The sequence below is a fragment of the Lissotriton vulgaris genome, chromosome 1_1 (genome assembly GCF_964263255.1).
Source record: "Lissotriton vulgaris chromosome 1_1, aLisVul1.2, whole genome shotgun sequence".
NCBI classification, from domain to species: Eukaryota; Metazoa; Chordata; class Amphibia; order Caudata; family Salamandridae; genus Lissotriton; species Lissotriton vulgaris.
In genome coordinates this window covers 931,326,192-931,346,306 of record NC_141685.1, presented here as the reverse complement: position 1 = coordinate 931,346,306, position 20,115 = coordinate 931,326,192, and the positions used below count along the sequence as shown (strand labels likewise).

At 51.5% G+C, this 20,115-nt stretch overlaps 1 protein-coding gene across 2 annotated transcripts in view; it reads left to right on the top strand.

Moving 5' to 3' along the window:
* The window catches only part of RAVER1 (ribonucleoprotein, PTB binding 1), a 264,889-nt gene that overhangs the window by 48,728 nt on the left and 196,046 nt on the right, over positions 1–20,115 (top strand). For both annotated transcript variants that reach the window (XM_086959113.1, XM_086959114.1), the window contains exon 5: positions 14,198–14,327. In XM_086959113.1, coding sequence (XP_086815239.1) covers positions 14,198–14,327 — 130 coding nt within the window. The remainder of the gene's footprint in view (positions 1–14,197; positions 14,328–20,115) is intronic.

Genomic DNA, 20,115 nt, shown 5'->3' with positions numbered 1-20,115 from the left:
CTCCCAGCCTTCTTTGACTAGGCTGAGTGGTTCCCGCACCGGGTGTCCATATAGCAGTTCAAACGGGCTGAAGCCCAGGGATTTCTGAGGGACCTCCCGATAGGCGAAGAGGAGGCACGGCAGCAGCACATCCCACTGGCGACGGAGGGGCTCTTCCAACCCCCCGATCATCCCTTTTAGCGTGCGGTTGAACCGCTCAACGAGTCCGTTCCCTTGAGGGTGATAGGGGGTCGTGAATCGGTAGGTAACCCCGCACTGTTGCCAGAGGGATTTCATATATTTAGAAATAAAGTTCGTGCCTCTGTCGCTGACGACTTCTCGGGGGAAGCCCACCCGGGAGAAGATCCCCATTAGAGCCCGGCCGACTACCGGGGCTGTCACGGTCCGCAGGGGAACAGCCTCAGGGTAGCGGGTGGCGTGGTCCACTAGCACCAAGATGAATCGATGGCCTTGTTTTGTGCGCGGGTCCAGGGGCCCCACGATGTCTATCCCGACCCTCTCGAACGGGGTGGTGACCACGGGAAAAGGTTGCAGGGGGGCCTTTAGTTTGCGGCCGCTCTTTCCACTGGCTTGGCACGTGGGGCAAGATCGGCAATGCTGGTGTACATCGTTCCTCATTTTGGGCCAGAAGAAGTGGGTCACTAGGCGACTGTAGGTTTTATCTTGTCCCAGGTGTCCTGCCAGGGGGACATCGTGGGCCAGGTTCAGCAGAAAGTCTCTAAAACGGAGTGGCACCACTAGTACTCGGCTGGCCCCTAGTTCTGCGATTCTTTGCTCACTGTATAGCAGATCATTGTCCCAGTAGACCCAGTGAGTTCCGGAGGTATCCCCTGCGCTTTGGGCGAGTGCTTGCTGGCGGAGTCCCTCGAGGGAGGGACAGGTCTTCTGTTCGTGGCGAAATTGTTCTTGCGTGGGCCCCCCCTCTTGAGGCCACTGGTCGAGGTTAGCGAGGTCGGAAGGTTGAGCTGGTTCGGGGGGGACGTCACGGTCGGTGGTTTCGGCTGGGGCGACCGGAGGCGGTGGCGCCGGCCATTCGGGCTCTTCTGGGCGGTGGTTGGCACGGGCGGCCATGGACCGGGTGGTGACGCACGCCCAGTCCGGGACGCCTAACATCCCCAGGTGTTCTCTTCGTTCTACGGCTGCCCACGGGGAGCTTTCAAGGTCATTCCCCAGGAGGCAGTCTACGGGGGCATCGTCTCGGACCGTTACTTTCAACATGCCGGAGACCCCTCCCCATTCGAAGGGGACGCAGGCCATCCGACACAGACTTTCTGAGTTATCGGCTGAACGTACAGGGCAGAGAATGTTCGGTAGATACTGTTCTGGGGTCACCAGGTGACAGCGGACGGCTGTTACACTGGCCCCGGTGTCACGAAGGGCTTCGGCCCGGTGTCCATTGATGCTCACCCATTGGCTGTACTTCTGGGTGTTAGCGGGTAGGGGGACCCGCGGGACCATGTCTTTCCCCCCTAAGCATGCTAGAGCCATGGCGGCTGGCTCCCATTCTTGGTGCTCTTGTTCATATTCCTCTTGTTCCTCTGTGATCTGTTCCTCCCCTAGGGCAGCAGCAGCCACCTGGCGGGGTCTTGGGCTCTGGTACTGCGGGCAGTTTGGGTCGTTTGCATAGTGGCCGACTCGTTGGCATCGATGGCACGTAACATTGGCTCGGTATCCCGGTCGCGCTGGGGTGCTGCCCCGGTTGGCCGGGGGGGTGGTGCTGGTAACGGGGGCGACCGGGCCGTTGTCTCTTCCGCGTCCTTGGCCCCCTCCTCCTCCTCGGGGTCGGTGCTGACCATTGTTGTTCCGGTTCTGTTCGTAGGACCCATTCCGGCCTACTCTGGTGATCTCCCACCGGTCAGCTTCGGCTGCGAGCTGCCGGGGATCCGTTAACTTGCTGTCGAGGAGGTGCTGGCGGAGTTCAATGAAGCAATTGTTCGACAGATGCTCCCATACCATAAGATTGAACAGTTGTTCGTAGGTTGTGACGTTGCTTCCTTTGATCCAGCCCTCGAAGGCTCGGCTAAAGTAGTTTACATAGTCCACCCAAGTTGTACCCGGGATGCGGGTGCAGTCTCGGAACCTCTGACGGTACATCTCGGGTGTGAGGCCATAGCGGGTGAGGAGTGCAGCTTTCATATGGTCATAGGAGGTCATCTGGTGGTCCGGGAGCTGTAGTAGGGCATCGCGGCCCTCATTGAGGAATCTCCCCCATAGACCGGCTCCCCAATCGCTTCTATCGATCCGGTGTGCAGTCATAGCGATTTCATAAGCCTTAAACCATTGTTGGATGTCGTCCTCTCGGAAGTATTCTCGAACGACATCTTTGGGGATGTGTACCTTTTTTCTCTGTTGCCCCTGGGGTGTGGGTTTGCTCGGGCACCCCTACTCCTTTATTCTGCTTGCGTAGGTTGATCTCCGCTAGGTTCCGCTCGTGTTCGTACGCCAGTTTCTTTTCCTCGAGCTCCCTTTGTCTCTGTTTCTCCTCTGTTTCTTCTCGGAGACGCAGGTGCTCTAAGTTAATTTTTTGTTCGGCCAACTTAAGTTCAACGTCCATTTTGAGTCGGGCCATTTCCAGCTCGTGTAGTCGGGTTTTTTCTCTTTCCTGGATCTCGTCTTGCGAGAGACCCGTTCTTTGCTCTTCAGGGGCCGTGGTGGTTTTTGCTGTGGTGCTTTGATCGGGGGTTCCGGCAGCCCCGGTTTCTGCCCAAGATTCTAGGGCATGCTTAAAATCGTCTTTTGTACTTAGTCCTAGTTCGATGCAGAATTGTTTTAGTTCACGATGGCTGTACTCATCCAATTTTTCCATCTGGAACTTCTCAGTTGATCCGCTTTCTTTAGTTGTCATTGTGATTTCGTCGTGGGGTGAGCTACTCTCTGTACGTTTATGCGGTGATTCGGATCGCGCCGCTGGCCACCAATGTTAGACGGACCGGGAGGGTCGGCCGAGAATAAGGGGAGAGGTCTCCGGGGAGAACCGTCTCCAGCGATCGTACAGACAAGTAACTTCCCCCCCACAGACGGACACCACACAAGGTTAAAGTTCAACGAGACTTTATAGGCAATTCTTTAAGTTACGATGAATGATACAAGGAGGTCTGGACTCAGGGGTCCCCTCGGTTCTGGTCTCTGGTTTGGGAAAAGGGGTAGCGGGACAGTCTTGTTACCAAAAGGTGGATATAGCTCTCAATCCTCGAGCTCGGCGTTCTAGATGATCGGGCCGCGGCGGAGCCAGCAGGTCCCGAGATGGACGAAGGAAACGACGGTCCGCGGCGGAGCCAGCAGGTCCCGGTGAAGATGACGGTTACAAACGGTCCGCGGCCACGCCAGCAGGTCCCGACGACGATGAAGGATATGGAGGTTGCGCAGGTTGCGGCAGCGCCAGCAGGCAGGACGATGGTGCACAAGACAGAGCTACGGCAGCGCCAGTAGTCCGTCTAGGATGAGTTCCTCTTTGCGTCTCTCGACTCCAAGATACAACTGCCTTCCTGCTCTGGAGCTGCCCCAGTTATAGGGCTGGTGTGCTTTGATGTCCGGACCCTCGCACTTGGAGGTCGGGAGGTCCGGGATGAGGGAGTCCAGACACCCAGCAGGGGGGTGGAGCCGGCGCCCGGGGAGGCGATGGGCGAGCGGCACTTGGCGGGGGAGAGCCATTGACACCTCTTTCTCCCATTGACTTGCCAAGTAGCCCGCTCACCTCCTGGGTGGATGGTGGTGCCGGGATGTCTGAGGCCTGGCCAGGCCCAGGGTTGAGGTCGATCGGGGGCCAGGAGGCCTCGTGGTGGAGTGTCCAAGGTGGCGCCCCAGGATGGGCGCGTGGGCCGGCAGTGGATCGGACCCACGAGGTCGACATGCTCGAGGGCAGGGGTCCCTGAGGGGACAGAGGACGTGCAATGGTGGTGTGTGGTACTTGTGGGCCCGGACTCGGGCCTGGTTGGGCCGGGGGAGAGCGGCCCTTCATGTGGCCTGTCCAACAACCTGCTTTCGCCCCTTCCCCATCGGCCTGTCTCCTGTTCCGAAACCACCTGCAAACTTACCTCTGCGTGTAGCTCAGAGAACCTCTGGATCTGCCCTGCCTTCCTAAAGAACTCTGATCTCCTGTGGACACCAGATTTATTCAACACCAACTCAACCTAAGCCTATATTCCAGATCCAGCTGGATCAGCGAGTTCTCACCACTCTGAAACGCCACAGCCTGAGTTTGAGTGGCCCCACATCCCAGCGATGCCCCCCGATGATTCTTACCTGTGCTCTAGCATTGGACGATCTCCACCGACCTTCTCCTCGATGCCTGCAGCCTCATCCTGAAGGGTCCCCCCAACCGGAACCCGTAAGAAGAACCTAACACGAAAAGACACCCCTGCAGCCCTTGAGGTGCCTGACCGACAGTGTCCTGGTGTCCAGAAACTCTTGACTTTCATCCTTCAGTCGTTGGTTCCCTTCATCCAGTCTTCTGGCTCCAACCTGCAGTCCTTTTCCACAACCGACATTATCCAGAGGAAAGCATTGGGCTCCCAACATCTCCAGAGCACCTTGCACCTGGCTGCCCCTGCGCCAGTGGTGTAGACTTGGTGCCAACCTGGGACCCCCTTTGCCAAGTGTCCTGCCCTTGAGCAGCCCGCAACTGAGGTGCCCCTTAACTCCTTTGGCTAACCTTGGAACCCTCCACTCTGCACCTGGCTGCCATAGTGCCGCTGGTGGTGCCCCTAGAGTGCCAACCTTAACCTAAGTTCTACCCCCCAAAACTCAAATCCTAAAACAGTTTACTTGCCTGTAACCCAAACACTTCGTTTTTCTCCATAGGACTAAATTGTGGGGTTTATTTTAAAACTCAGTGTTGAACTGTCTTGTTCTGTTAAAAAAAGTAACTTGGTGCCTCTACAATAATTAAACTGTTTATCAATGTCCTGTGTTGCTTAGTGTTAGGAGTGAGTTTCATGCCAGACTAGAAAAGTAATCACAAAGTTATCCAAATAGTTTTCTCAACTAGAAAAGTAATCTGAAAGTTCCCTACCAAGCCAGTGTTTACTGTATTTTGAAAAGTAACATTCATTGTATGAAGAGATTAATTTACCTGCTGCTAAGTAAATCTTCATTCTAGAATTAAAACAACAAAATAACTTTTTATACAAACAGTTGGTCTGGATTTAGTCTTTGAATGTGTGAAATCATTTCGTACCATAGTGTGTTGTTTGTAGAACAAATGCTTAACACTTTCCTCTGATAAGCCTGACTGCTCGACCACACTATCATAAAAGAGAATAAGGTATTATTTATTTTAGCATCTGCTATACTCCTGGGGATCCACTGGACGCTGGGCATACTATACCTTACTTTGGTATAGTGTATACAGAGCCTCATCCTACAAGGGGTAGCTGGAAGATGCCCTCAGAGTGCATTTAACCTTAAATCCCACACTGGCATCCGTGTGTTTAATGTGCTGAGAAGTTTGGTACCAAACGTCCTAGTTTTGCACCGTGAATCTTCCTCTATTCACCTTGCTGTGCATTATTCCACAGTCTAGTGGTTGGGTCCGGAATTGTAGTCTTTATTCTTTTTTTTTTTTTTTTTTTTTTTTTTTTTTTTTTTTTTGTGGCCCAGGTGGGCGTCGACATCCCACCTTTTGGTCGCCATCTTCAGATTCTTTTTTCCACCATTGTCTGGATCGTTGCCGTGGAGTTCCAAAGTTTTGAAAGAGGAATTCAAGCAAAATCGAAGATATTCGACGAAGAGTCAAGTTTTCAACTACACCGGACTACATGTCAGGTACCCGGAGCGACGAGGGAGAAGTTTAAAGAACAAAACCTCGATGTTCAATGGAGAATGCGCTCGCAGGGGGCTCCCTGAGCGTAGGGAGGGACAAAACGCTGTTCAAGTTTTGCACCAATTGCCACCACAAGTACGCCCAGAAGGATCCGCATCCAGTCTGCAACCTCTGCCTGCCGCTTGACCACCGAAGCGAAGACTGCAACGCCTGCTCGGCGTTTACACCCAAGACCCTCAGAATAAGGGAAAGGCAGAGAAGGGCGAAACACAACATGCAGGGGCCACCTCCATCGCTAAGAGACTTGGGATTCTCCAGTGGAGAAGAGGACAACATCGCAGAAGGACCTGAGGACTGCACGGGCTCTCGTAGAAGTTAAACTAAGTCCTCGAAAGGAGCTCTGCTGCCGAACGCAACAGCCTCGAGGGACAGTCGGCTGAGCAGATCCTTCGAAAATTACTCCCAATCGCCGAAAACCCTCGAAGGGACGTTGAAGGTTGCCCTCGAGAGGGACACCTCGGCGCTGAGGAAAGAAGGAACGACATAGACGTCTTTGAAGAGAAGCACTACAACCCTCTGCGCCGAACATGCCGAGATGGAGAGGAGGAAGAGGAGGCTCGAGGCCGAAATGGTGAGCATCCTACAGCGGAAGAAGGACTTCGCGAAGATGAGTAACTACTCCATCCCGCGGTTGAGGTCGAAAGGGACAACAAGACGCGGAACTGCCAAAAATGCCCGGACCAGTCGAGGAACTGGGAGAGTAGTACTACTATTTAGAGGGTGAAGACGACTAAGATCTGCAATTCTACAGGGACTTAACGTCCTCCGAGGCACAAGATGTGGAATGGCAAGATCTCTACGCCGAATCACTGGAAGAGGGCATAGACCTTTATCCTTCGAGGCCTTCGCCGCCAGATGACATAGCGATCTACAACATGGTTGTGCAGGAGGCTGCACAGACTTATGGAGGAGGATAAACCAAAGGCATGTTTCCTCCTGGATGGTATGGTTGTTGAAGCAGAGCCTCTGTTTAGGGGAGTCCCAGTCTTCAAGAGGGTCAAGGAAGGCAGGCGGGTCCTCCGGGAGTCCCAAGGTTGCTGTCCGCAGGAGTCGCCGGGATTAAGCAGGAGCAGGTTCCAGGATCAACAGGCCGGTAGGGCTGGGGCCAAGACAGTGGGTATTGTCATGTTAGCAGCTGCACAGCGGGTCTTCTTGATCTTCTTTCTTCTTTTCTTATCTGGATCTGGGGAAGGAAGATTCAGGGTGCCCCTAAATACTGACTTTAGGGGCGTTACAGGTAGGGCAAAGGGCAGGGACCAATAGGTCCCTGTCCTGGGGTGGGTACACCCCCTAGTCTGCTCCTCTCCGGTGGGAGGGGGGCAGGAGCCTAGCTGTGATTGGGCAGGGCTCCTCATCCTCAAGATGGCCGGAGCCCGGGGTCGTGCTTCACCTCACTTCTCCCACCTGAGGGGTGGGGTTGGCACAGGCTGGCACCCCCCCCCTTCCTGACGTAGGGTTTCCCGCCAGTCTTCCCGCCAGAGTGGGGGGTCAGAACCAGTGGGGGCCAGTTGCTGGGTACAGCAAATGGTCTGGAGACTCTCACAGAGGCGGCATGCCTTTTGAAGCTTCCCCCTGCCCATCCTGGGGGAGGAGACCTAGCACCTTGCCCAGGATGTGCATTGTTGCTGGTCCAGGAGAGCGGGGGGGCTCTCTACCCAGGGGTCAAGCAGCATGTCTGCTGGGTGGCAGCCTCTCAGCTCAGACGTGGATTGTAGGTTAGGTTTCAGGGGGCATCTCTAAGATGCTCGGTGGTGCATTTTACATTAAATCTCACACTGGCATCAGTGCAGGTTTAATGTGCTGCGAAGTTTGATACCAAACTTCTCAGTCTTCAGTGTGGCCATGGTGCTGTGGAGCTCGTAATGTCGACCTCCCAGCACCATGTTCTCTTACTGACAGCACTGCACTTGCATTGCCCAGGAATGGCCCTGGGTACTGTAGGGGGACAGGGCTCATGCACCTGTGCCCACACCACTGGCATAGGGCACCCAGCTAGAGGGGTGAGTGAGGTATGCCAGGGCAGTGGGTCTTGTGGGCATGGCACGCTGCGATGTGTGCCATGTCGACTCTCTGTTTAGTTCTGCACTTAGACACTCAGCCTGCAAAGGCAGTGTGTGGGTGTCAGGATACAGGGCCCCTAAGGTTCGCACAAGAAGTGCTGCAGCCCTTAGGGGGCTTCTCTGGTCACCATGCCCTGGGTACGTAGGGTACCATTTACTAGGGGCTGAAGGTGGCCAGAGATGTAATTGGGTTTTAGTTTCAACACCGTTTTAGGGAAGGAACACAGGCCTTGGGTTCCTGGTTGGCAGGAGCCCAGGGCACACTCAGTCAAAGCACATCAGCAGTTCAGCAAAAAGTGGGGGCATACCAATGCAAGAAAGATGGCACTTTCTCACACTGGGTCGACCAATCACCAAGAATACCATTGCATGATGGATTAAACAAACCTCAACTATGCCACAAACCAGCTGGGCAACAGTTACAGGGAGCAGCTCATGGTCACTCAACAAGGAAGAAAAGAGCTACAATCGCGTTTCTAGCTAACACACTAATTCAAGACATGTGCCGCGCTAACACACCCATTCAAGACATTTGCCATGCTGCAACATGATCTTCAGTGCACACGTTCACTCAGCACTACTGTGTGGATAACCAAATGAACAAAGAAGCGCAAGTGGGACAGAATGTCTTGCAACATATTTTCAGTAACCAGTGCTCCTCTTCCACCCAGCCACCACAATAAGGACAAACCGCTACAAAGTCTATGCACAGCATAGTGAATCCAGAAAGATTCACGCTGCAAAACATATAGTCTCTTACCTATCGGTGTAGTTTTGCAGCTTGAAGACTTTCTCGATTCACTAGCGAACCTGCCCTCCTCCACCAAGAAAGATGAGGAAGGGGATTAAACCCAGAGAAGACTTAAGATTTAAGAGGAAAAACAAGAATAACACAAGTAAAAAATAATCCGAAGATGGCGACTAAAGCGTGTTGACTTCACGAAGGACACCAAATGGTGGGATGCCGACGCCCACCTGGGCCGCAAAAAAAAGAAAGACTACAATTCTGAACCCAACCAATAGATGGCGGAATAATTCACAGCATACTGAATCCAGAAAGTCTTCAAGCTGCAAAACTACACCGACAGGTAAAATATACGTTTTTTTAGTGGCGCCATCAGGGAGCTTTGGAGTCCGTAATAACAAACTCCCAGACCCTATACTCAAAATGGCTTCACTTCACTTAAGTCTGTAAATGGCACAGACAATGTAGAGGCATGTTGCTCATGCACCCATGCTCTCACCGGTGGTTTGGTGCACTCTGCCCTTATGGCTGTAAGGCCTGCTAGAGGGTTTACTTACCCATGCCACAGGCTGTGTTGGTGGGCATGGCACAAGGGATGAGTGCCATGTTGACTTACATTTTGTCGGCACCAAAACATGCAGCCTGCAACGGAAGTGTCTGGGTGTTCAGGTTGAGTGGTCTCTGAGGGTGGCATAATGCATGCTGCAGCCTTCGCAGGCCCTCTCTGGTCACCAATCTCTTGGTACCAGGGGTACCTTTTACATGGGACTTGCATGTGGCACAGAGGTGTGCCAGTTGGGTAAACAAAAGGTACAGTTTTGGGAAAGAACACAGGCCCTGGCAACCCGATTGGCCTGGACCCAGGGCACACACTATCAATTTGGCATCATGTATCTGGCAAAAAGTCAGTGGCCACCATGCTAAAAAGGTACCTTTCACCTGCTTAAACCTGGAAGGCCCTACAAGTTTGGCCGAAGCTGAGCTTCTGAAAATGCACAGCTAGTCATGAAGTACAAAAGTAGCATTTTGGATTAACCAACTGGGAGGACACCACAACCCTGACTACAAAAAAGAAAATAGTCCAGAAATACCACACTTTCATTTTAAGTCCACATTATTTTCACCAAGTGCTCGCATAAACTTCTGCCAAACCGATTCATGCTGATGTAATGAAGGGGATTTTCATTTTTTAGGTCTCGCCTACGCAGTGTGCATGCGCTGCTTAGGAAAAAGACCTTTAGCTATCTGTGCCCTTTTTTGCCCAAAAACGTGTACCCGTTGCATTGCTTTCAATGGCAACGCGTTCACGGGGAAACTCATAACAAATGCTAGCCAGCATTTTATTTCCAGCTTTTGCTGAAGTGTTTTAAAGTATGCTTACTGTGTCAAGACTGGACTACTGTTATTCCATGGAGAGTTAAGATGTATACCCCGATGCACCTGAAAATACCTGAGCACCTACCACCTTGTAATCGGCTCCTGCATTGTTGCACAGCTGTATGCCACATGCTCTCTGCATCTCATATCAACTGAGAATGTCCTGGCGTTACAACACCACTGCATACTGAAAGATCAGTGCGCCTGCCCTCACCATAACACTAAATTGGTTAGTACAGGTGTGTAATTCGGTCAGTGAAGGAGGAACTTTGTGTCCTAGGCGGTATGTGCTGCATCAGTAGGTGTGGGCGGGCTCACTCGGCAGGCCGAATGGTGGGCTGAATACACCAACTATGCTTTTTTGCCGGGGTAGCCCACTTGAGTCTATTCACCACACAGGTATGCAGAGCTGCATTGCTGCTATAACTAATAGGGTAGTGTGTAAAGTCGGTGCTGCAAAGGCTGTAGTTTGAAGACTCACTGAGATGCCCAGCCTCCTCCTTATGGTCTATCATTGGCCATGGTGGGCCACTGTAGCAGAAGACTGGCTGCTGTAGCTGTTCTAAAGCAGCTTATGCTATGCTTTTTATTTTCATTTATTTATCAATGTTTACAGAGTACATGTGAGCAGAAAACTGGACTTTGCTGTTTCTTGCCAGAAGCAGTAAAGCGGGACTGGCAGTGGGTAATCGGTCAGCTCTATGGCTGTAATTTATGGAACAAATTTATCATCTTGGTCACCCGAAGAAAAGGCAGATGCTCACCACAGGCACAGATTAAGCAGTACTTTATTGCCAACAAGTCTGAGTGGAAGCTACAGCCTAGGACCACAGGATTGTAACTCCCATGGTCTTGCAAATGTCTTAGCGCTAGTTAGTATGTCTTTCTTTTCCGATGTTTCTTGGAAGGCCCACTGCAATAATGCAGCCAAAGCGGGCCAAATTATGACGCAAGAAACTTCAGTTCTACTCTCCTAATTTTACCTATGCCCTGTATGCTTGGTTGTAAATCCAAATGCATCTATCTGGATAAGAACCTGAATTCAGTGACTGGGCCATGAATGGCTTTTTTTCTTCTCACTGGCTCTAGAGCAAGCCAGTTTCAACAGGTCAACATGTGGCTAGAGTGGAACTACAGATAAGTGTGTAAGTTTGCCTTATTTATCCCAGACTCATATGTCCTGCATTTCTGCGCCTTATTGTGCATTGGTCAGACTCCACCGGTGGAGCCTGGAAGTCTCATATGATTTCCGAATCCTAGCGACTTTGTTGGCGTGAAAGGACTTTTTCTTCAGCCCCATTGGTGCGACTTTGAATTTTGTCTGTTGTGCAAGTCCTGTGGCGTTGTGCTATCATGTGCCCCTGTGTTGCAAATGTGTGGCACCCAGGCTCCTGTACCCCTGAATTACGTGCACCCTTTTATTCAGACAACAAGGGTGTCATTTTGACACCTGGAGTTTGTCTCGCCAGCATTGAAGCTCTGAGGTCTGTAAATGACACCCAGTGCATTAAGACCCAAGGGCCTCCACTACTTTGGTCCGCGATACCTGTACTGTAACTGCTTTGGATTTTACCCTGCACACTGACAAGTTTTCTAATCTCTGTGCCATCTAGTGGACCTGAGATGGGCCAAGCCTTGGCATCCAGTCTGCAGCACACAATCTGACATCAAAGTGAGATTGAGACCACGTCCAGAGGATGCACTTGGCTGTGGTCCTTTAGTAACCTTGAAACTGCATTTCTTGTTAAATGGACACCGCTCTTGTAAATAAATACACATTCAGGATTATGGTTTGACATAAAATTATTCAAAGTTGCAAATTTATTTTAATCAACTAAAGTCGTGCTTCTTGAAAGAATAACACTGCTTAGACATTTAGTAGAGATGTTAGTGCTGCCCAAGCTAGATGTTCTGCCCCACCTCATCTTCCAAGAGTAAGCCATAACAATTTTTGCTACTCCTGATAGACACAGCATCTTTCCGAGAGCCTGTACCTGGTTACTGTGCTTCCAAGGTAAGTATATGTACTTGTCACAAGGATTGTGTTTGATATATATGTGTAGTGTGCACAGTAAAGTGGCTCCCAAGAGGTATAGCAGAGGCTGAAGTAGTAGTTGCTCTTTTGTGGTAGTGTGGTTGAGCAGCCAGACTGATCAGGAGTGTAGTGCTGTTCCCACTCAGGCAAGAAATATCAGATTCCGACTGAATCCAGACCATTGTTTTGTACCAAAAGTTTTTCTTTTTTTTTTCTTGAACCAAGATATACTCAGTAGCAGGTAAGTTAAACTCTTCATACAATGTTACTTTTCAAAATGCAGTGAACACTGATTTTTGTAGGACCATTCAGATTACTTTTGCAGTTTAGAAAACAATTTAAGTGTTCAAAAATGCTTGTAATTATTTTTTAGATTACTTTTAGGTTACTTTGTGATTACTTTTCTAGTTTGGCATGAAACCCATCCTAACACAGTTTAAGCAACACAGGACATTGATGCACAGGTTAAATCTTCTCCAGTCACTAAGTTTCCCTTTGTTGCAATACAAGACAGTTCAACACTTAAAAGAATTTTCAGAGAAACCCTACCACGCAGTCTTATGGAGAAAAACAAAGTGTTTAGTTTACACGTAAGTAAACATTTTTGGGGTTGGAGTGTTGGAGGTTCAGGTTGGCACTCTAGGGGCACCACCAGCAGCACTAGGGCGGCTGAGTGCAGAGTGCCAATGTTAGCCAGTGGGGCAAGCGGTTACCTCAGTTGAGAACTTATCACAGCAGGCCACTCCGTATCAGATGTCAAGCTCCTAGTGTTAGTCTGGGCAAAGGGGGTGAAGGGGTCCCAGGTTGGCACACCACCACCAGGAGTGGCCAGGTGCAGAGTGGTCCGGACTCTCAGATCCAGCTGTATCTGGAGTCCTGGCTTGGGTTGGTGTTGGGCAAATCCGGTGTCCACGGGAGATCAGAGTTCTATGGGAAGGCAGGGCAAGTCTCCAGGGTTCTTGGAGGCTGCAGGACACACCGGGTTCAGCTTGCAGGGATTTCAGATAAGAAGATTGGCTGGTAGGGCTGGGGCCAAAGCAGTTGTTGTCGTTGTCCTCCTCTACAGCACTGCTCTTCGAACCTTCTTGTCACATCGAATATGAAGTGGCAAGATTCAGGGGTGCCCCTAAATGCTAGATTTAGGGGCGTTACAGCGGTGTGCAGGTTGGGACCAATGGGTCCCTTCTCTGCAGTGTCTCCGCCCCCTAGTAGGCCACCCTCCAGTTGAAGGAGGGCATAGTTCTCGTCCTGATTGGAGGGGCCCCCAAACTCCAAGATGGCGGGGACTCTAGGGGTGTCTGGTGGTGGCAGATAGCTGGGAGCCAGTAAGAAGCCACATCAGAGTTGGTAGTTTTTCAGGGGGTATCTCGAAGATGCCCTCTGTGTGCATTTGTCATTAAACCCACAATAATGCCAGTGTATTATTTAATGTGCTGTGAAGTTTGATACCAAACTTCCCAGACTTCTGTAAAGCCATCATGGAGCTTTAAGGTTTGTGTTGATAAACTCCCATCTCAAGCATTTAAAACTGCTTCACTGCACTTACAATGTCTATGATTGTCACAGATGCAGTAGTGGCATATTCAGCCATGCCCTCACCTGGGTATGGTGCACCCTGCCTTTAGGGCTGTAAGGCCTGTTAGAGGGGTGACTTGTCCATGCCCCATGGAGTGTTGGTTGGTTGGCAGAGCACACAGGGGTGTGTGCCATAAGTTTGGTGTGCACCAATACACCCAGTCTGCAATGGCAAGGTGAAGGTGTGAAGGTGATGGTGGCATAATACATGCTACAGCCCTCAGAGGCCCTCTCTGGTCACAAGTCCCTTGGTACCAGGGCTACCTTTTACAAAGGACTTTTGGCCCAGAGGGGTGCTAATTGTGTGTACAAAGGTACAGTTTTAGGAAAGAACACCGGTGCTAGGGCCTGGTTAGCAGAATTCTAGCACACACTCCTTCAAGTTGGCAACCAGCATCTAGCAAAAATGTTAGCTGGTAACCATTCAAAAGGGAGCTTTTTCGATTGCCTAACCTCACTTGAGTAACGCAGGTCACCCACTTGTGTCTTTAAAAACAAAGCTGTAGAATTTGACTGTACATTTTTGGAACAATTGGAGATTAATTTTATTTGGTAAAATCTTTGTGCCACTTTTGTATTCTCAGGCTTTCAACCGTGGGAAGGGACTTCTCCCAGAGCCAAACATGCTTCAGATCTTGAACAACCTAGGGGGCCCAGCATCATTACAGCTCTTACTAAACCCTCTGCTGCATGGAGCAGTTGTAGGGAAGCAGGGTAAGCATACGATTAAAGTGCTTGTCTATTCTAGATGTTGTGTGGTTCCCAAAGCACAAATGTCTTTCACTTGGCATGTGCTCAACTAGCTCACCTGTATGCCTTCCTCCTAATTTTCGTTGCATGCCAGCTGTACCACTGTATAATATATGGCTAATGCCTCCCACCCCGTTCGGGACAACTTTTCATTTTATTGTTTTTTAGGTCGAGCCTAGCTATTGCGTAAGCGATCGCTATGCGAGAGGTATAGTAAGGGGCACCAGAAAATGCCCCCAAAGACCTTTGGAATGCGGTTTATGGCCAGTGCATGTGAGGCATTAAAGTGCAAAGCTGGCATCTGATTTGAAAGCAGCAGACTGTTTTCGCCAGCGCACGCTCGGCCTCACTTCCTGCTCCCCCTCTTACAACAATTAAGTTTCGTTATCGCTCATACCCCATATGCTAGTTCCCTCCCACCCTTCCTTTGATGTCCGCTTTTCTCTCACGCCCCCTCACACTCCTCGCCCACTCCCTCACCCCACCTCACCCCCCCTTGGACTTGGCCCTTTCCCCCGAAATATTTCGCTTTGCGCCCCCCTAATTTAGGACGTCTCCCCCGTGGTAAATAAAGTGTATAGGCCATGTGTGGTAGAAGATGCCCTTTTCAATGAGAATGCAATGCAAGGGTGTGCAGTTATTAACCCCCCAGAATAGAAATGTACCCTGATGAAATGTCGTATTTAAAATGGATGCCATGGCTGTGCGTTGTGCCACTTGACTGCAGTAGGTTAGCGGTCTAGATGTTAGGTACCCAGCTACCCCAGCATTTGAAGGGAAAGCCTGGCACCCAGGGTGCTCTACTCCTCCCCCTGAGCCAGTTTAAACCAGTTCAGCTGAGAATTCTTGAAGGCTCTGGCACTACCTGGAAGGTAGGATGAGGGGAATATAAATAAGGGGGATGTGCCACCATGTGCTGATACAGAGCTGGGACAGGAATGTGAGGGGACCTGCTGCCAGGGGATACCGCCACTTGGGCCAGTGTGCTGGACCCTGAACCCATCTAGAACCCCACTACTGTCCCCAGGGCTAGTGGAAGCCCCACTTCAGGAGTTCAGGCTGCTGTGTAGGAGGAGGGCCACGCTGCAGTGGAGGATGGTGTCAGCCTACTGCCCTGCTTTGATGAACCACCTCTGACTGTTGACCTGGCCCAGTAGTGCCTACTGCTCTGTCCCCCGGGCCCTTGAAGGAGGGCCCCTGCCATGTCCCTGAAGCTGCCGGGGCACGCAAGTGCTGCGCCGAGAAGCACCTAGAAAGGTAGGAGCACCGTGGACCCGCCCCGCAGGAGGGGAGTAGTGTTACCCTGGGGCTTGCTGTTGGGACTGTCCCCCCTCACCCCCCACCCCCCACCCCCCTGCTGCAGAAGCGCGGCCTGGCCTGAAGGAGCTGTGCTGCCTGCTTGGCGCCCTCTCTTCTTAGCGCTAGCCCCCTGAACTGCTGTCTGCCCCCTGAACTGCTGTCTGCCCCCTGAACTGCTGTCTGCCCCCTGAACTGCTGTCTGCCCCCTGAACTGCTGTCTGCCCCCTGAGGTGCTATCATGCTCCATCGCGGTCTTTACCTGGGTCCCTGGGCCCAGCCTCCTGAGGGCCCCATTGAGAAGGACTTACCTGTAATCACCGCTGCGGCCCTGGTCCCCTCGGTGTACCGATTACGTGCTGTACCCTGAAAAACTGTTACTGCTTCAAAGCCCTGCTGCGTCTTCGCAGCGCTACTGGAAGAATTCACCGCTGCAGCCCGGGGGGTCGCTGCTGCTGCATCACACGCCTGGGAGCCTCCTGTCCCCGCCTTTACCGCAGCGGCCCGGGCACCTGTATCTCTACTCTCTGCGCCTGAGGTCGGGGAGCGCCGCTGCGGGATTCCTGGAAGCCGCGCTAGGCCTCGGAGGCTGGGGACACCCTCACCACGTGACGGGGGTGCCCGGCCGCGTCATTGGCCGTGCCCCCGCACTTGCTGCTCCGCTATTGGCATGCCCGCTCTGCTCCATGCTACCCCCGTAGAATTTGGCAACGCCATTTCTAACATTGTTGGCGAGCGGTGGGATAGGACTTGTAACCCGTGTCCACTGTGGTACTGCGCAAACACATTACAAATAGATCATTGACGATTAATCAGTCTTTTTGTGGGGATTATTATTGTTTTGCTGATTATAGATTTTCTTATTCTTGCTTCCTCCTGAAAAGGGTTTATGAATTGTCCCCTTATTTTACGTGGGTGGTGTGTCCCGGGTGTACCTTGTCAGGATGGGGTTGGTTTATAATGAGGACGACCTCATGGATTACACCGACCAGGAAATTTTGTGTTTCTGTAAGGAGAGAGGGATACCCCCAGTAGGCAACATTAAAAGGAAGTTGTTCCTCTCCGAAGCTCTCAAGAGGAGGGAACCCTTAGATCCCTGTCTGATTACCCTACTGCGTATTTGAAGGGTGGATTTGGTAGAGACCAGAGGGAGGGTTCCCAGTCCATAACCCTGGAGGGTTGTTACTCTGATGAGAAGGAGGAAGAAATTGATGTGGCGGAGATGCCAGTAGCTGATGGGGACACCATAGATAGGGAGTCTTGAGCTGGGTCCAGTCCCGGGGGCACTGCCCCGTCCCTTTCCCTGTCCCCAGAAGAGTGGCTAGATAGGGAAGAAAGGGCACATCGGCTGACGCTGGAGAAACTCAGGCATGCCAAGGAGTTAGCGCAGCTGAGGGTGGAAGAGAAGAGGCTAGAGACGGAGATGGTCCTAGCACAGGAGAGGCTAGAGACTGAGAAGGTCCTAGCGCAGGAGAGGCTGGCGGAAGCGGAGAGGGCCTTTGCCAGAGAGAGACTAGTTCAGGTGGGTAGGTTGTCCCCTGAGCATTCTTTTTGTGGTCTGGATTTACCAGGGAGGCTGGGATCCAATGGTGGCAGCGAAAGTGGTTCCAGTGCAGGGAGTCCCACTCCCAGAGCCCAGGAGACGGTGCCTGATTCCTAGGAAGAGGGGGACGGCTTAGTGTTCAGGGGAAAACTGTCCCACCAGTCCTGGGGAGAGTTTGAGGAGGAGTGTTGGACTGCATTGGAGGATTGGGTGGTGAGTAGAGCAGTCGAGGGTTGGGAAGGTCTGTGCCATGCAGTTATCAGAGCACATGCTGAGGAGTTGTTTCCCAAGTCTGCGTCACCGCTTGTTGCAGTGTGGGTTCTCAGGCCCCAGAGAACTTGCACGGGAGGCAGACCTTTGGGTAAGTGCCAGAGAGTCTAAGAGGGCATTGGGGAGTGATCCAGAAGGGAATGGTGTAGGGATCTTACGACCCAGAGAGGCGGGAGAGGTGAGCAATAGCCCAGCTAGGTCCCAGGATAGTGAGAGGGTTGTAGGGCCTCACATCCTATCTACAGGAAGGAGTGAGACTGGGAGGTGTCCTGAGGTGCCCCAACCGCAGTCTCGGGGCCTGGAGAGTTTCAGAAGGGAACCCCAGGTTGGGAGCCTATGCTGTCCAGATGTACCTTCCAGTGAAGGGGATCCTCTTGTGTCAGGAGAACCCGGAGTATCTGTAATCTGAGCTCCAGTGGTTCAGGGGTCTGACCAGTCGCGGGGTTTAGATACTGGGCTGGGGTGCCAGGTTCAGGGGTTGCCTGACCTGGCGGGTGGGACATCTGTAATCCGAGTCCCCCCGGATTTGACTCCCAGGGGTACTTCTCCAGGTCGGAGGGTGCGGAACTCTGGGAGGGGGTACGGAAAGAACGTGGAGACAGCACCCTGCCCCTTTGCACCTAGCTCACCTCAGACTTGCAAGATCATCTTACAAAAAACCACATCTTTAAACAAAAAGCATCCTTTTTCCGAGCACAACTGGACTGAGCCAAAAATTGACCCAGAGAACTGTTTAACATTGTTCGCAATCAAACCTCATCCACTCCTATACTTCTGGCCTCGACCACTAGATGCGAAGATATAGCCCTCTTTTTCTCTGAAAAAAATTGCTAGAATAGAACAATCCTTCCTCCAGACTCCGACCCCCTACCTCCATATTGGCCATCTCCCCTAACTCACCCGCATCCCTCCCACCCCCCTGCTCCCTCCATGATCCTACATAACACTGATCTCCCGTTCCCCCTCCATTCCTTCCACCCTCCACGATTCCAATCCCCCTAACACTCTCCTTAAAAATAACGCAGCCTGGCATAATTTCCAGCCAGTTACTGAAAGAGATGCCTTTGACATCATTGCGAAACTTAAACCCTCCTCCCACACCAAAGACACCCTCCCCTCTAAACTTGTCCAAAACCTCAAACACACAATTACCCCTTCCAGGACCTTGATCATTAATACTTCCCTAGCCACCGGCTGTGTCCCCACCTCCCTACAACTGGGCCAAATCACCCCCAATCTCAACCCTACTGCCGACCCTAGTGACCTCAACAACCTCCGTCCTAATTCCAATCTGCCCCTTCTCTCGAAAGCCCTTGAAAAATACGTCCTTCAGCTTGACCGACACATTGAACTTTTTAACGTACTTGACCCCCTCCAATTAGGCTACAGGAAAGGTTGCAGCACCGAAACCGCCATGCTTAACATTGTAGATGACATTCACCACTCCCTCGACAATAGCGAATCTAGCCTATTGATCCTCCTCGGTCTCTCCGCAGCGTTCGATACCGTTAACCATTCTGTTCTACTCAAAGTCCTTGGAGAACGATTCGACCTTAATGGTATGACTCATAATTGGTTTGTCTCATACCTGCAACACCGTGCTTAACAAATTAAAATCCACAACTGCTTATCGAACCCCTCCCCCATTTCTCTAGGAGTTCCACAAGGATCCATACCCTCTGCCTCTCTTTAACCTCTTCATGGAACCCCTCACCCTCATTCTCAAACAAGCCGTGATCAACTACCATCTTTACGCTGACGATACACAACTCTACCATAAGATAAAAACCCATGCTGACATCCTCCACCTCAACAACACCCTCATCAAAATTCAAGCCTGGTCCCACTCGAACCACCTCAAACTTAACCCTAAAAAACTGAAATTATACTGTTCTCCCCAAAAAACAACCAGCTCTCCCATTCAAAATTGGATCACAGACCTTAATGCCCTCAACTGCCCCTTGTCCCTAGCCACCTCAGTCAAATCCTTGGGCATCTCCCTTACCAAACCGCCTAACTCTCAACGTACACATCAAAAACTCTGCCCAAGGAGCCCTCTTTACCCTCTGTAACCTTAGGAGAATTAAGCCCTTCATCCCAATTGATGATTTTAAACTGGCAGTTCAATCTCTTGTTCTATCGCGCATTGATTACGGTAATGCCATCCTCACCGGAATTCCCAAAACCCACCTGGCACCTCTAAAATCAGTGCTCAACCACGCGGCCAGGCTTATCACAGACTGCAAACAATTTGACCACATCTCTCCCGCCCTCAAAACCCTCAAATGGCTCCCTATTGAAGGCAGATCCACTTATAAAACCGCCTTCATTACGCACAAAATCCTCCACCAAAGCACACCATCATACCTTGCTAACAAATTGACCAAAGCAGGCTGCACGCGATCCCTGAGAAGCTCTAACACCCTCCTACTTATCCCCCCTTCAGAAAAAGAATTCCACTCAGTCACACTCCTTTCTCAGACAATGCCCCACTTATTTGGAATGCCCTCCCAACAGACCTCCGTTGTAACCTGTCCTACCCCAGCTTCAAAAAAGAACTCCAACTTCTCCTTAATAAATACGGGGGCTTCTAATCCCTCCCGAGTGGCCTCGCCCTCTCAGCATCCCCTCGCGAACATCCCC